General features: G+C 40.3%; 2 protein-coding genes across 2 annotated transcripts in view; both read left to right on the top strand.

Annotated features, from left to right (window-relative positions):
• The window catches only part of LOC107717817 (receptor-type tyrosine-protein phosphatase eta-like), a 9,180-nt gene extending 2,601 nt beyond the window's left edge, over nt 1-6,579 (top strand). The window contains 3 exon segments of the mRNA XM_016524687.1: nt 3,644-3,706; nt 3,828-3,963; nt 6,508-6,579. Of these exon segments, the coding sequence (XP_016380173.1) occupies nt 3,644-3,706; nt 3,828-3,866 (102 nt within the window). The 3' untranslated portion in view covers nt 3,867-3,963; nt 6,508-6,579.
• Nucleotides 6,580-15,171: 8,592 nt separating this feature from the next.
• Nucleotides 15,172-17,145, top strand: part of LOC107717812 (oxysterol-binding protein-related protein 5-like) — a 56,172-nt gene continuing 54,198 nt past the window's right edge. The window contains exon 1 of the mRNA XM_016524681.1: nt 15,172-15,236. Within this exon, the coding sequence (XP_016380167.1) occupies nt 15,231-15,236 (6 nt within the window). The 5' untranslated portion in view covers nt 15,172-15,230. The remainder of the gene's footprint in view (nt 15,237-17,145) is intronic.

The raw sequence follows: 17,145 nt of genomic DNA, 5'->3' as shown, positions 1-17,145 counted from the left end.
CTCAGCGTGCTTTGTTTATCAGCTCGCGCACATCAGCTATACAGGCGTTAATACTGAATGTTTAACATTATATTCATTGCATACATATACTTCATAGTAGACATCCTTAAGTCCTTTCTGCTGTCTGTTGTTCTGTTGTCGGTGTTTCTTTGTTTGAATATGGCCCTTATCACATGCTGTGTGGTATCGGCGTTTGGCATTTTAACGAGTACGAGTACAGGAGACCAGTATCAGGCCCGATACCGATACCAGTATCGGTGCATCCCTAATATATATATATATATATGTTCTGTTGTCGGTGTTAATATGGCGCTTATCACATGCTGTGTGGTATCGGCGTTTGGTATCGGGGCATTTTAACGAGTACGAATACGAGTACAGGAGACCAGTATCGGTATCGGTGCATCAGTATCGGTATCGGTGCATCCCTACTAGGAAGGGGCTTCCCGACGGGACCAAAAACTAATAGGCTACCGTTACTAGATAGACAGGTGAACCTTCCTGCAAAGCTGCCCAGACCACAGAAAGTGGGCTATCTACTTAAGACCCTAGCAGGGGAGACAGCACTGTCTAGGTAAGGGCTCAAGGAGACTGCTACTTACAAACCCTAAGAAGGGAAGCAATCACCGAGCTGTCACACAGCTAATCCCACACAGTTAGCCTAATAACCAGGTAAACCTTCCAGTGAAGCTGCCTAGAACAAAAGATTGGGCTATCTACTTATGACCCTAGCCGGGGAGATAGCACTGTCTAGGCAAGGGCTCAGGGAGACTGCTACTTAAAGGCCCTAAGAAGGGGAGCAGTCACTGAGCTAGCACATAGATATCCTTAGATAGCTATACGTGTAGGAAGGGCTACCAGAAGGGGGACTGACTGAAAATACCCAGACCACTGAGAGTGGGCTAATTATAGACCCCATAAGGGGAGACAGCACTATTTAGGCAGGGCTCAAGGAGCTAGTACATAGTTATCCTCCAATTGCTATGTTTCCGGGAAAGGGCAAGGTAAAACACAGCTAGCCTCTGATAGCTGTATTCAAGTAAGTCTGTCCTGCCATGACAATGGCTGAAATATAACCATCCTAAGATGGCTATACTAAGGAGGTTCCCAATCAGTGTCAGTCCCACAGTAGGCTAGCGAGCACTGTATATTGACCAGAGGCTCACAAGAGGGAGATTCAGACCATAGTAAATGATTCGCTAAAGAGCGAACACATAAAATACCATTAGTCCAAGATCAAAGCAAGCAGCGGCCATAACACTACGTGGCTGGACACAGCTATCCTTGAATAGCATTTCCCTCAGATAAGGCTGAAGTTTGCAAAGACTTCAGCGCTTACCTGAGAGAGCTTGTGCCAAGGGGAACCCAACCTAGTCAAATTCGGAAAAAACGAAACAAAAGATTCTCCATCCGGCCCTCCTCCGGGGGAGGGAGTGGTGCGTTCACCATCTCCCGAAGAGCAGATCCTTCCATCTCTGGGTCGCCTGTCTCAGGGCCGCTTGCTTCTCCGCTTGCCGCCAGGTTTGACGGGGGCCTGGACAGACGGGGCGGCCTGCCCACGCCCGGCTCCACGACGCCACTTTGCTGAAGGCTGCTGTGGATGTGGTGCGGGAGTGGGGGCGGACGCGGGGGCCCGCCCTCGGCAATGAGCAGGCTGGGGAGCTGTGCCTTGAATACATATTGTGCCTTGAATATATGACCTCGCGATCTCGCATGCTTGGAGCTAAAAACGATATAGCAACACGAGCATTATCCGTGGCAAAAGCATTATCCGCGGCATCAGGCAACCCGATTGTATAGGGTATGCGGACACTGCAGATCAGAGCAATCGCCGCGAGTTGAGATAGACCGTTCCGTGGCCAGAGACACAAATGCTTTGCCCCGCATCCCTCGGGAATAGGAACAAGCGCGAGCGTAGCGTTATCATTGTGACTCATCTCAATGAGCGCGTAGATGCCGAGACAAAAGCCCTGTTTCCACCGCAGGAACTGTAAAAATTTGCCCCTCAGAGAGTCCCTGCTCGTGAGGTAGTACTTTTTCAAAGGTCCGGAACTTTTGGGGGCGGGACTTGGGCGCTGAACATGCTGATTGGTTGAGTTCACGCAGCATTGTATTTCAACCACCATTTATTCGCATAATTAAAAAAAATATATTACTGTTATTGTGTCATGAAATGTAGTTTTAAAAGTATTTCAGGCGAGAATACAGTTGTTTAAAACAAAAATCTGCTGTTTATTTATAAAGACAGCGCCTACTTGAAAATGTGCTTTGCCGATGTCTCTGTAGTGGTTAAACATAAGATATAATTCGTTTTGGGTAAATCTAGCAGGTAATCTTTGGTCTTTATTCTATTAATCTATTAATATGTTAAATTGAAAATGAAAAGGCAATACTGTTTGATATAATATTTTGTTTCATTGTAAATATATGTACCGTTCCCTGAACTACATTTATGCGGCTATTAATATGTTTAAATGAAAATGAAAAGAGGCAGTGGTGTTTTATATCATATTTTGTCTTTTTGTAAAAGGAAAATTGCAGTAGCCAAGGCGAGCTGACTGATGTTATCAAGTACGCTGCTGTTTGCAGAATTACCAGACTTGTGTCGTTCCGTCCACAGGAGTTCACACTCCCGAGTCGATCTCGCGAAGTCTGAACTACCGAGGATGCAAGTCCGAAATTTGTGCACTTGGTATTGAGAAATGCGCGCAGACCTACGTCACCAGACTATTTGCCTAATATTCTTGGTACTTTAGACCGCAATGGAAACACAGACAGCAATAGGTCTGGGGGAAAAAAGTTCCTGGGACAAATTGTTCCAGGTAATTTCGGTGGAAATGCGGCTAAAGATGCAAAAGTTAGAATATGCCCTCAAGTGTTAGAATCCAAACACGGAGGCACACATTCCTTAAAGCGCTGCTCAACTCACCAGGATGAAATTTCACACATGTGAACAAACAGACAGCTCCGAAGACAACAAAAGTTGGTGACGTATTCAGCAGGTGCCCTTTATACTTTCGGGTACCTGCCTATAACGTCACGGATGGCAAAGTTGATATTTAATGTTTGCACTGTAATATAAATTCATAAACATGGTCCACGTGGACCAATAGGATTGGAGTTGTTTTACACATGCTTCAGACACTGGTCATGCTGGCAGCATTCCCCAAAGTGTCCCCTAGAGGGGGATGCAGCTCGAAGTTCCCTTGAAGGGGAAATATTATTAGTCACATTGAAAAGTGGTAAAATGTGAAACATTTATATTCAGAGTAAAGATAACCAGCACTCTGTCATTTTCTCCAGGTAAAATGTGAGAAGTACTGGCCATCAGCGACTAATCATTATCAAAACATCTCTGTGACAACTACCTCAGAGATAGAACTGGAGAGTTGGACCATAAGAGACTTCGGAATAAAAAATGTAAAGCAACACTTCCTGCACCTGATATCTCCATTTATTCCTTCAGCAGCATACAGGAGTGGAAACATTTTGTTGTTGTTATAAATCAGTGATATTATACAATAACATGACTGATAATTCTGTAGGTAAAAACAGCAGAAACTCGTAACATATGCCAGTTCCACTTCACGGTGTGGCCAGATCATGGAGTTCCACAGACCACTGAAGTCCTCATTGATTTCAGACACCTGGTTAGAGAACACATGAACCAGTACTCACACCACTCTCCAACTGTAGTGCATTGCAGGTAAATGAGGTTCCTATTGACAAGTGTTTATGAATTTATATTACAGTGCAAACATTAAATATCAACTTTGCCATCCGTTAGATTAAACTTTCATCTTATTATTTGACCCTCACATTTTTAGTGCCGGTGTGGGAAGAACGGGGACCTTCATTGCCATTGACCACCTGATCTTCCAGATTGAAAGAGACAGCATGGTGGACATCTACGGAATCGTTAATGATATGCGCATACACAGGCCTCTCATGGTGCAGACTGAGGTAAGGGACTGTAGAGTAATTTTCTAGAGGGACCAATACAAGTTAAGCTTGTACTTCCTCTAAAAAATTTTTTAAAAGTTACAGTGAGGCGCTTACATTGGTAGTAAATGCAGCCAGTTTTTAGAGCAGAAATATGAGACTTACAATTTTGTAAAAGCACTTACTGTAACAAAGCAGACTGAGCCAGATGACTTTTAAACCCAAGTGCTTGGATTCTTTATTGAACCCATGGGTGAACAGCAGGTGGAGCAGAAATGATGGTATAAATCTGACACAGATGTAGAAGATGACACAATGATTATGCTGTTGGTAATGATGATACACACAGAGGAACCATGATAGAGTCATGAAGAGAACACTACTGAAGGGTAGTGCAATCAGAGAGTCCTCTATGTAAGACTAGACAATGAGGGTGAGTATGTGATGAGTACAGTATATATGGAGTCCTTGATGAGCGGAGTGGAGAAGGGGCGCTCTGGTTAACCACATCCCTGAGGAGCTGGATGGTTGGGATAATTGTAGTGGAACACAGTGAGTTGGAATGGTCCAGCCTTGGAAGTCCGGGATGGTCCACAGGAATGGGCCAGTGTACTGAGGACATTACTTTCTGCATGGAAAACAGAAACATAGTTTATGTGTAGATAACCAGACATTCTGTCTGGACTGGTGGGAAGAGGTGTCTGATCACTGGGCATCAGAATGGCCTTTCTGAGGCCAGACAGTACACTGGCGGAGACAGTTTTGGGCATATTCAGCTCAGGGAAGGAAGTGACTCTAGTACTGCTGATGTTCATGGCTGTAAGTTTTGAGAAACTGGGAGACTGGGCATGATAGACTGTAAAAAGCTTGGCAATAATGCCCAGCAACTTGAATAAAGCTTCTGGAATTGGCATATGAATTGTGCCATCAGGATACAGGTTTGACTACTGAGGGAGGAAGGTTGGTCATGAAGTCCACATCTAGATGTGACCATAGATGGTGAGGAGTGGGCAGTGGAAGGAGCTTTCAGCTGGAAGGTTGTGAGGGACTTTGGACATGGTACAACCTGGGCAAGGGATTTGTGTTGTCCCTGGATGCCCAGAGCCCAGGCTTGGGTTTTTATTCACCCAGGGTCCACTGGATGGGGCTAATGGCAGAAGAAGGAAGAACAAATTCTTGAAGAATGGATTCTGTGCAGAGATTGGAGAATCAGTAGAATGGAGGCGTGAGTGCATTCGTGTTAGTATTTTTGAAGCCCAGATGATACATGAAAGAAGCTGAATCTAGAGAAGAACAAGGGCCACCAGGCCTGGTGAGGGTTTGGGGTTCAGGGATTCCAAGTTGCAATGTGATGACCTGGAACAAATGGTTGGAACCCTCAAACTAGTGGTGACACTCCTTAAATGCTTGCTTAAGTAACTCCCAGTTGCTAATGTCATGCTTCTGCTTGGAGAAAATGGTGTGCTGATGGGTGTTGAGGTGAATGCTTTCTTTAGTTGCTAGAAGGCTTGAGCCACTTCAGATGGTGAGGGCAATGACAATGGAGCTGAAGTTTCACAATAGGCATCGGTCAAAGTTTGAGAAGCTGAGGAACCATCCTTTATTGATGGTTGGGGGGGAGGGAGGGGGGGGGGTCCATCTGGACCAATGATGTATCCAAAGGCCAAATTATTCTGTTGAAAAGTATGTATTATTTTAACTGTAAAACTGTTAAAATAATCACTGTAGGAGGACGAGCTGTCACAATGAAGTTGTAAAATTGGTTACACAGAAAAGCAGTAATAAGCTATTTTTCTCATATATGTATGTATGTTAACATGATAACATGCTTATTGTTTAGATATTCTACTTAACTATACTACTCAGCCAAACACTGTAACCTCTTACTTATTTAAAAAAAGGAGGGACAAGTGGAAATTATCTTTGTAGTAATCAACATTACGAAACAAATATTATCAATTGAGCTTAATTTGTATTGAACCCAGAATATTCCTTTAAGATGACATTTACAAAGAAGTTGGTGCTGACATTTGTTGTTCATGGGAACTTCGAACTGCGTCCTCTAGGGGTCGCTATGGGGAACGCCTCGTCGTGACCCGTGTCTGAAGCATACATTGAAAAAACACCAACTCGTTGGCCGGCGACAGCCATGACGTCACTACCGGTGCGACTATAGTATAAATAGGCGCCGGGAGCACACATCATTCTCTTCTTCGTCTTCATTGACTGTTTTGTTTGAAGTGTGCATTTCTGTGGTAAGAGCGATCTCTATTCATCTCATTATGGCGAGCACTAGCAAAGCGTTTAAGGATGTGTGCATCCGTGTTGACGTTGTTTAACATCTGATGACACACACGATCTATGCGTTATTTGTTTGGGCGAAGAGCACACACGCGATGCCTCCGAGGAGGCAATCGGCAAGTGTCTCGTTCCCTACTCAGGGAACCATGGTTACATAAGTAACCTGAGACGTTCTTATACAATGGAACTGCCACTTATAATAAAGAAGACACATATTTTTACACTATTTTCTGTTGTTGGTTTTCTTTCTGTTTTCTACAACAGGAGCAATATGTTTACCTCCACCAGTGTGCGCATAACATAATTCGATCAAGAACGGGAACCAACATGGACTTAATTTACCAGAACGCAGTAGAGCTCAGTATCTATCAGAATCAAAAATTGTAAATGTAGATGGCCTCAAGATAGCCCTTGTCCAACAATCAGAGAAATTTAAGACTGCATAAAGCACATTTTAAGTTTCATATATACATATGTCCTTTATATATAGTTGGATGTATTTATTTCTTGTACAATACTCCAAACTTTTGAGTAATATTTTAATTTTAACGAATACATTTAAAAGATTACACTGGAAAAATGCAGCCATTTTCTATGATAACAATTTAAAATAAACAGAAAGAAATTGTATTTATGATAATTCAATCAAGAGGTCTTTGTTTCAAAATGTCCAAAAGAGATATTTGTATAATTTGACATCATATATTTACTGCAATATCAAAAATCTGTACATTTTACTACTGATATGATTGTATATGGAATCCCAACTTTTATAACATGTTTATATTTTCAAAGTTATTTAGAAGAATATTGTCACACACACACTGTTTGGACTGTTTTCATTCTTTGCACAATTTCCCTTAGTTGTCATGGTTGTTAATTGATTTGTAATTTAGTTCAGCTGTGTGCACCTCGTTATCACCCGTACTTGTTATATCTGTTTCTGTTCAGTTTGTCCTGCCTTGTCAATGCTTTGTGGATGTTAACATGTGTTTCTGTTGCCTGAGACTTATATTAAAATACTTTATTGATCCTTTTCTTTGTCATCTTTGTGTTCATGTTTAATACAAACCGTGACAGAAGGCAGGGCCAGCTAAGATTTTTTTTTTTTTTTTTTGGTTATTGAGTTCACATTTTTTTGTTATGTTTTCCCATCATCATGAACATCCTTGCAGTTCGCCTGTTGTGCCTTTAGCAGGGAAATCATTCCTTCGAGGAATTATATTCAATTCAGTTCAAGTTTATTTGTATAGCACTTTTTACAATACAAATCGTTGCAAAGCAACTTTACAGAATATTACATTTCTACAATATTTAGTAGTAGCTTATCAGTGGTGACTGTCAGTTTATGTACATATAACCCAAGCTAAGGAATAATAATGTGCATTTGATCAGATATGACTGCAGTACAAGATTATGAGATGCATTATTTGAATGCTTGGCCAAAGAGATGTGTCTTTAATCTAGATTTAAACAGAGAGAGTGTGTCTGAACCCCGAACGTTATTAGGAAGGCTATTCCAGAGTTTGGGAGCCAAATGCAAAAAAGCTCTACCTCCTTTAGTGGACTTTGCTATCCTAGGTACTACCAAAAGTGCAGAGTTTTGCAACTTTAGGGAGCATGATGGATTGTAGCGTAGTAGAAGACTTGTTAGGTACGCAGGAGCTAAACAATTAAGGGCCTTGTAGGTAAGTATACTGAGTAATCTGTGTTAGTGAGCAGTTCTCCTTTGCCGAGATAATCCCTCCACCTCACAGGTGTGGCATAATTGGACAGCACAAGTACTTCTGTCATTTAAGCGGGTAGAACAAAAGTCATCATAGCAGTTATTTGAGAATTGGCTTACTAGTCATATGGAGCGTAGCGTCCTGGAGATGTTGTCCGACAGGAGTTCCACTCCGACTCTGCTGGGGTGCAGGATCAGCGTGAAAAAGCCTAGGACGCTTCCAGAAAAGATTCCAATTATTAACTAAGAACAGTTTCTGTTCTTTACACCATGACAATAACCATTCACTTAAAGCAAAAAGTCTACTAAACCTTTCGTATTCTCATCGATACGTGGGAAGTGGTCCTGACATGATGATCGTTTTCGCGGGCGATGTGCTGTGCACCGTCTCGATCAGGAACGTGTCCTCACCTGCACTCAAAGGTAGACACACATCCGCCATTAAAGCAAGTAACAGTGAGTAAAACAATGGTAATGTGTGTGAATAGAGTATTAGCAATGTTAGCGAGATTAGCGGCAACCACGCCGGCGATGCTAGCGGGCTATTTGCTAATAGCGGACTTGGGAAATCAAAATAAAACTAGTGATAAGGCGCTCTGATTGTTTTTGTTGTAGAATACGATAGAGGATATATTCACACGTTATAGAAACAAAAATTATGGTGTATAAAATTGATTTTAAGATTAAAAAATAGACGATAACGAATTAACTTGACGGAGCTCAAACTCAAAACACACGGCAGCAACAAATCCGTCAACACCTAGGAACACCTAGAAGAATTCCTCGACCTCACATATCAAACTACCTTCCCGGACAATAGTTTATGTTCATTTATGTATGTCAGCCTGAACACCCCCACTAAGGCGCAGTTGTCCGGGGAGGGTCCTCGAGGGAGTTTTTTCGATTTTGTGGAGTGGGTGCTGGTGTCCTGTGGATCACCGTTCACTGTCAGACCTATTGACGACGCCAATCACAATCCAGAGCCCAGCCAGAATCTCTCCAACTGCAAGGAATGGCAGGAGCGACCAAGCAATACATACTCATGCAATAGAGCATTAGCGGAGTCTTTCTGACCAGGTGTGTGAGCCGGCTGTCCTAGGCATTACATATGCTATGGATTTGCAGGCTGTTTGCTGCCCTCCGTCCCTTCACTCTACGACTCCGGCTAGCTCCATCCTACCTTAGGCTCTACCTCTACCCTTGGTTGCTCCAGTTCCACCTCAGCATTCCAGATGTCCACTTCCATCTTGAGGGGTCGTCGCTGTGGCTCCGTCATTGCCGCCTGGACCAGGGGTTTTCAAATCTGTCCTGGAGGACCCCCAGCCCTGCACATTTTGTATGTCTCCCTCATCTAACACACCAGATTCAACTCATCAGCTCATTAGAAGAGAATGCAAGACCTGAATTGGGTGTGTCTGATAAGGGAGACATAAAAAATGTGCAGGGCTGGGGGTCCTCCAGGACAGTTCTTCGTATGTCTCTTATTACAGCCGAGATCAAATGACACATCCAAGATGATATCATTGCACTAATCATGATCTGGCTAATTCGGTTCTTCGAATGTATCTGTTGTTGATGATTAGTATGGCTGGGTTGAGCTATCTGAGATAATTGCATGTTCATGGGTTGGTTTAAAAGGGGCTATGTATCGATAGTAGAATAACTGATTAGCAACACTGCTTTTGGCTGCTCACCATGGCCAAAGAGCATGCTCAGTTTTTCTTTACTTTCAAAAAGACTGTGAGATAATTTGTTTGTCTGGTTATAACAGCCACGAAGAAAAAGGTTGAGGAAAAAAAAGAAAAAAAAAACAGGTGGTGGTCCTGCAGCCCCATGTTACACTGTGGCCGAAGAGCAGGCCCATTGTTCAGGGCATCCCTGGGGGCAGCTCATCCTTAGATGCATAGCAGCACCTTCATTACTGGTAAATGAGCTTTTATTTGTCTTTGTTCACTCTACAATAATTGGTTGCTGCCTTAGGCCTACATTAAATCCAAAAACAGACCTTCCCAAAAACTCTCCTCCGGATTCACAAATGCTTCGTAAACTTTCGATTTGATAGTTAAACATGTATGTTAATGCATTCCAATCATTCGTAAATAGGGCGCTCCTGCACGCTCATTCACAATTAGCATAATCCTTGTCTATGAATTATAGCTATGCAAATTACGTGTCCAGGAACGCAGTATCATATTCTGGTCTACTTTCTCAGGTTTGGCTCCAGTATATTGCATAAATGCAAAAAAGACTAGTAGGCCATATGCCTAACAATAAATATTCAATAACGTGTGTTCACCGAGCGGCAACCTTCTCTCTCATGAAGTCAACACGGAAGTGACTAAAACTGCAATTCATCGACTGGCCGCTAGAGGCTGGCTCCAAAAGGGAGTCAGTCCCATAGACTCCCCATGTTAAAATACCCAACTTTACAGCAGAAAAAAAATGTGTTTACAGCCTGGTACAAAAAGTGGTTTTGGTCTATATAGCTAATTTTGCCCTTCATGACAACTGTGAGGGGGGTGAATATTTTTATAACTCATCCGTTTAAATTATATTAAGCCTTAAAGTGCTGCATAATTAAGGGCGTGGCCACTTGCTGCTGTCACCGCCGTCAAGCTAGGTGGGCGTGGTTTTAGCAACCTTTTACCTCCCGCTCTCTCTCGTGAAGCCAACAAGGAAGTGACTTAAACTGTAATTCATCAACTGGCCGCTAGAGGCTGGCTGCAAAAGGGAGTCAATCCCATAGACTCCCCATGTTAAAATACCCAACTTTACAGCAGAAAAAAAATGTGTTTACAGCCTGGTACAAAAAGTGGTTTTGGTCTATATAGCTAATTTTGCCCTTCATGACAACTGTGAGGGGGGTAATTTTTTTTATAACTCATCCGTTTAAATTATATTAAGCCTTAAAGTGCTGCATAATTAAGGGCGTGGCCACTTGCTGCTGTCACCGCCGTCAAGCTAGGTGGGCGTGGTTTTAGCAACCTTTTTTTTTTTTTGGTTTTAGCAACCTTCCGCTCTTCGGAAATCTACGGGTGACGTCACGGACACTACGTCCATGTTTTTATACAGTCTATGGTGTCCACCAAAGAGTTTTTAGCCAGCTGAAAAATGTCCAGCGCTCTTCTTAAAACGACCAGCTGGTGGCGCTTGAACACATTTTGGTGGCACAGCATTTTTCCAGCTGAGACGCTTTGGTTGTTATGATTTGGAATATCCATGGCAGCAAGGTATTAGTATCTAATTTTTAAGAATTGTACTCAAAAAAAAAAAAGCAGTAACCAGTAATATTGACTTCTCCATTGTTGTAGACAGTCATTGTACAAGTAGGATGGTTGGTCAGTATTTGTCCCACCCCTCCTCTATTTACGGCTGGGTAAATAGTGACAGTGACAAGCGCTGCATTTTACAGTTATCAACTCATCTACAAAAAAAAAAAGGAAAAGAAAAAAAGAGGACAAGAGCAAATTAAATTGTAAAATATATTTTATAAAGCACTATCCATTCCATTTTTACTGTTAATGCTTTTCTTTGATCAACACATGCAATACTTTTGACATTTTTATAAAAAAAAAAAAAAATCCCACTAATATAAATGGCAAGCATCTACATATCACACATATCACTTGTTTCTTTTTAGCTCCTAAATTAATATTAAAATATTGGTGCTTTTGTTTTTGTTTCAAATACATGACTGTTTTTCAATCATCACTTCTATACCTTTTGTGAACATAGTTATGTTCATATGGAAAATTTATTCTTGCTTCACTAGAGGGCACCAAAGCACTTTTCCATTCTTTACACCTCATAAGGGTAATCAGAAATACCAAGCAGGGATATTTCACACTGGGTTTTACTGTATAGTCACTACAGGAAAATCAGCCCACCCTTTTCCTGCTGACTTTTCCTATGCTAAAAATATTGATACCTTTGAGTTAATTTATATCGAATGAAAATGAGTGATGATTAATGCTGATAACTCAACTACTGATTTAGTTCCAGAGTACAAAACAACATTAAACAAACAAGCAAGCAAACAAACAAATAAAGGACGGAAGTGTTTTCATAACCCATTAGGAAATCATGTCAATTCTTTAAGATTGTACTTTTTTTTTTATGCACGCCGAAACAATTAGTAAATCTATATAACTAATTAACAAAAGAATGGACTAACTGACTAATTAAGCTAGCTAGAAAACTAACTAAATAAATCAATAAACACAAACTGTATTCATAACCCTTCATTAGATTGTGGAAACTGTGTCCATTCTTTGGCATTCACTTTTTGATGTACAATTTACAAAACTGTATAACTAACACAAGCAAAACAAACAAACAGAAAACAAACAAATAAACTAATTAACTAACTAACTGTCTTCATAACCCATTATCAGATCGTGGAAATGTTGTCCATTCTTTGGGATTCACATATTTATTTGTTTGTTTGTTTGTTTGTTTGTTTTTTATGTACTCTGAAACAATTCACAAATCTATATCACTAACACAAACAAACACACAACTGTGGAATTTGGGATTCACATTTTATGTACTCTGAAACAATGAACAAATCTGTATGACTAAATAACAAAAACAAACAAACAAAAACCACCAAACAAACAAAGAAAAATAAATAAATAAATGAATAATATTTTCATAACCTATCAGATTATAGAAATTGTATCTATTCTTTGGGATTCTCCGCTTTTTTATGTACATTTCAATTAACAAATCTGTATAACTAACTAACAAACAACGGGGAAATGAATGAATACAATTTAATGACACTTAATAAATATTGTTGGGGCACTGGCCACAAAGCTGCTTACAATTGCAACGCTTTGTCTATAAATAATAAAGACAATAGAATATTCATTCAGAATAATGTTGGCTGCATGTCCAAGGAAATACATGCAATAATTCATGAATGTCATGAAACAAACACAATCCTTTCGTTAAACACGCAATCCTTATTGTTCAGTAAAACAAAACTAATACTATTTGGTGTATTTCCATGCCCCATTTTTACATTCTGTTCCATTATGTCATGTTTAGTTTATGTTTGTATACAATGTGGATGAAAGAGCATTGATGAAACGTTTGATTTCTGTATGAACCTCAATAGAACCGGTCTTGATATGCAATAATATTATAGACTAAAGAATGAAGTCTAGAAGGTCTGCTGTGCAGCATGACGTCAGGCTTCATGAGGGTTAAATCCAGCGCACGCGTTTCCACTCTGACTGGTTAAGCGCCTCCTTTCCTCCAAAGGCATTTCCTGCCATCCGCGCTCGAGAATACACAGCTGTACGCCAGCGGTTATGGCATGCTATGGACCGCTATTTTATCTCTCCATCATCTTCCATCTCTTGAGGATGCAGGTGTGCGCGGTTAACTTCCAACTTCCAACTGTATCGCGTTTGGAAAACGGCGTTTCGAGCGGCCTTTCCACATTTTGAGATAGGCATAAGGCGCGAGCGTTACTTTGTTTCGGGACAAACGGGAGCGTCGCACAGTTCCATTCCATTTATTAGAGCCGTTCTAGATCTGACATGAAGTCGTTCGGATACGTCTAGATCTCCTGCCACGTTTCGGTCTTCGAGGGCTGAAGTTGCGTCTGCAACAGAGGTAAGACAACTCAGCGATAGAAATATGATAACATGACTGTATTACAGCTGCTGTGCTTTGAATCGGGATGGAATGATGGGCTGCAAATAACCACAACGAGCAGCATTGATTATTTGCATTTGGATGTGACTGATTATTGAATTTCCTCTCCGGCATCCATCCATCCATCCATCCCTAACCAGCACGAATCTTTTAAAACGTTAGAGCGCTGCATTGTTCCGTTATATTTTTCATATCTGCAGTTGATGTCACCCACTTTTATATAAAGTCGCCTACTGTCCGCCTCCTCCCTTATTTAAACATTATTGAACCGAATCCTATTGGCAAAAAGCCCTGCAGCTGTCAGACATTCAAAGTATAGACTTTGCAAATAATACGTTGTGTTGAGACAATACAATAAACAAATAAAATTAAACAATATTTAAGTTAATAATTTAAATATATATAAAAAAAACATTTGTGTATTTTAATATAGACGTAATAACAGTAATATTATTCCAATTGGCATAGTGTCCTTCTCGAGCTTAGTTCACTTTACAAGAGATAAAATTTAATGTAAATACATTCAATGTGCAATTAAAAATACATAGGCCTATGTAATATAGTTTATGTATTTTTTAAATGAATTAAGCAATAAAGTATGAAAGGCCTTCACTATTATTAAAGGCAGGGTATGTGATTTTTCAAAAACACTTTAGAAAACTGATTCGGGCCGAATAGCAAAACAAACTTGTAGCCAATCAGCAATAAGGGGCGTGTCTACTCGTGATGTGGAGGAGAGAGCTTTCAGTGCATGGGACGGACATTAGCCGAGCCGAGCGACAGAAAGATAGAGATGGCGGATAAAAAACAAAAGAGGAAAACGTCTGCGGAACGATAAGGCAAAGAAGTAGGACCCGTGTAAATATTGGATCAGCTTTCCAGCGCTGGAGAGAACTCAAGGAGCGGAGGGTAGACATGGTGTAACATTGGTTTTGCTTTGTTTCACAGAACTAATCGTTGCCTGGGTTGCGTACGTATGTGTGGGGCGGAGCTATCAAAATAGGGGCAAGACCCTTTTGGGGTAGGGGCGTGTTTGTTTTGGTGATTTCAAATATCAACATTGGCTACCAGAAATCACTTACTCTGCCTTTAATTTAGCCATGCTTTATTGACCAATCAGCATCCAAAGGTTTAATAATAATATTTGCATAATTAATATTATGTTAACATTTTATTAATTACAGTAGCCTATTAAAAGAATAGTTCACCAAAAAATGAAAATTTGCTGAAAATGTGCTCAACCTCAGGCCATCTTAGATGTAGATGAGTTTGTTTCTTCATCTGAACAGATTTGGAGAAATTTAGCATTACATCGCTTGCTCATCCTTTGCAGTGAATGGGTGCCGTCAGAATAAGAGTCCAAACAGCTGATAAAAACATGACCGTAATCCACAAACAAGTCCATCAGTCCATCAATTAATATCCTGTGAAGTGAAAAGCTGTGTGTTTGTATGAAACAAATATGATATTAAGACATTTTTAATCACAAACTGTTGTTTCTTCCAGCTATATGAATCCATAATAACGGTTTCTCCATCAAAAATCTCCAAATTGGATTTGATAAAGAAACAAACTCATCTAGATCCTGGATGCCATGAGGGTGAGCAAATTCTCACCAAATGTTATTTTATGGGTGAACTATTGCTTTAACGTTATTTCAGTTTCTATATCTGATGCTGAGAATAGTAGACTGTAAAAAATGGAACGAGTTATTTACTTAAAAAAATTACAGTAACAATATTACACATAATATTTTTGAGTGGTTTTTCAGGCTTGATTTTTTAATGGAATCTGCCTGAATAAATCATGTGAAATCTGCTAAATTAATTAATCTACGACACAATGAATTTAATATAATTAGTAAAATGTGCTCATTTATTTTAAGCTGATTCGCAAAAGTCTGTGATTTTGAGTGAGGTCTGTTTGTATTTGACTTTGAGTTATTTTGTACATTAAAAAGACTGTATACAGCCAAACAGCTCAAGCAGGAAAATACTTGAGAAATACTGGTAATACTGCACTAGCACTAGCAAAGCTACTGCTCATTGAACAAGACTTAATGCCTTAGAGGAGTAGTATCCATAACCATAAGCTCTACTCTTCTGCACAATGGTAACGATTGCACTGTGCAATGTTAACTACAATGTAACAGAAACTCTTTCAAATGTCAAACATAACTGAACATTAAACATTAATAGATGTTTCCCTTCACTCAAAAACACATAAAATAGCATTTAATTTCAAAATGTACTCTCCATATCCAGCTATATGCAAAGCATGCTGGGAACTAACAATCACCTCGAAAATAAAACTGCAAAATTGAGCTAATTCTCTTAAAATAAATAGGTAGCCTTCTTTAATTAATTTTTTTGTTTTTGTTTAATCAGTTCCTCAATTCAAGCCCCAAAACTGCTTAAGAAAAAAATGAGGAAAACACATCTCTTGGTTTTATTAGTAAAAAGTCCTCAACATTTTCTATACAACACTGAATCACAATTTCTTTAATGAAATATACTCAATATTTTTTATTATCACCTTAATTTTTTTTAATGAAAATTACAAGACCCATGATTAATTTTTAACAGTGTGTTTCTTATGTCATGACCCTGCTGACATCAGCCAAAGTCATTGCATTCCCACCAACAGTAGGGTTCCTCAAATCTTGCCCTGGAGGGCCAATGCGCTGCAGAGTTTAGCTCCAACCCTGATCAAACTCACATACCTGTGATTTTCTAATGATCCTGAAGACATTGATTAGCTTGCTCAGGTGTGTTTGATTAGGGTTAGAGCTAAACTCTGCAGGAAAATGGATCTCGTGGGCCAGATTTGAGGATCCCTGGTGTAAATAGTGTCGACCCAATGTGAGTTTCCTTGTATGTTTCTCTTTCATTCGAAAAAAAGAAATATATCTTGAGATATGCAATGATAGTTCAACCCTGCTCATTAAAACGGTCGACCGCTAGTTTACATTCAGATAGCTCAGACAGAAGTCTCCAGTGACATGTTGGGAAGAGCAAACCAAGAATCAAGCTGCCCTAACAGCCCAGTGTTTGTTCCTTAATTTATTCGTACCCTCCTGTTCCAACTGTGTCGGTTTTCTCGCTGATAGCTCTTTGTGAGAAATCCAGACAGCTGAATTCTTTTTTAAGGGGTCGTTGGCTGGTCAGTCGGCACTTCCTGTCTGTGCAGCTGAGCTCTTTACCACGGTTTCTGATATCTAATGCTACAGAGCTGTTGTTGGATTTTAAAGAAAAAAACTTACTGAAAGCTTGAATAAGCCATTTGTTAGTCGATTCTCATGAAAAGAGTAAACACTGTGGCTTTGTGGTAGCTACTATCAAAACATTTCTTTAGGTGCGTTCGACTTGAAGCACGGCTACAGACGGCGATCAACGAGAGTAGCCGCTTGCAGTCGGGGGCGAAGTTGAAAACGGAGCCGTCAAGCCGGACATTTCTGCTCCCGTTAGTGACGCTCACGCGGTGTTTGCATACTCTATCACAGATGAAGT

Source organism: Sinocyclocheilus rhinocerous, unplaced genomic scaffold (genome assembly GCF_001515625.1).
Source record: "Sinocyclocheilus rhinocerous isolate Xijiao unplaced genomic scaffold, SAMN03320098_v1.1 scaffold783, whole genome shotgun sequence".
Taxonomy (NCBI): domain Eukaryota; kingdom Metazoa; phylum Chordata; class Actinopteri; order Cypriniformes; family Cyprinidae; genus Sinocyclocheilus; species Sinocyclocheilus rhinocerous.
This window is presented reverse-complemented; position numbering and strand designations above follow the sequence as displayed.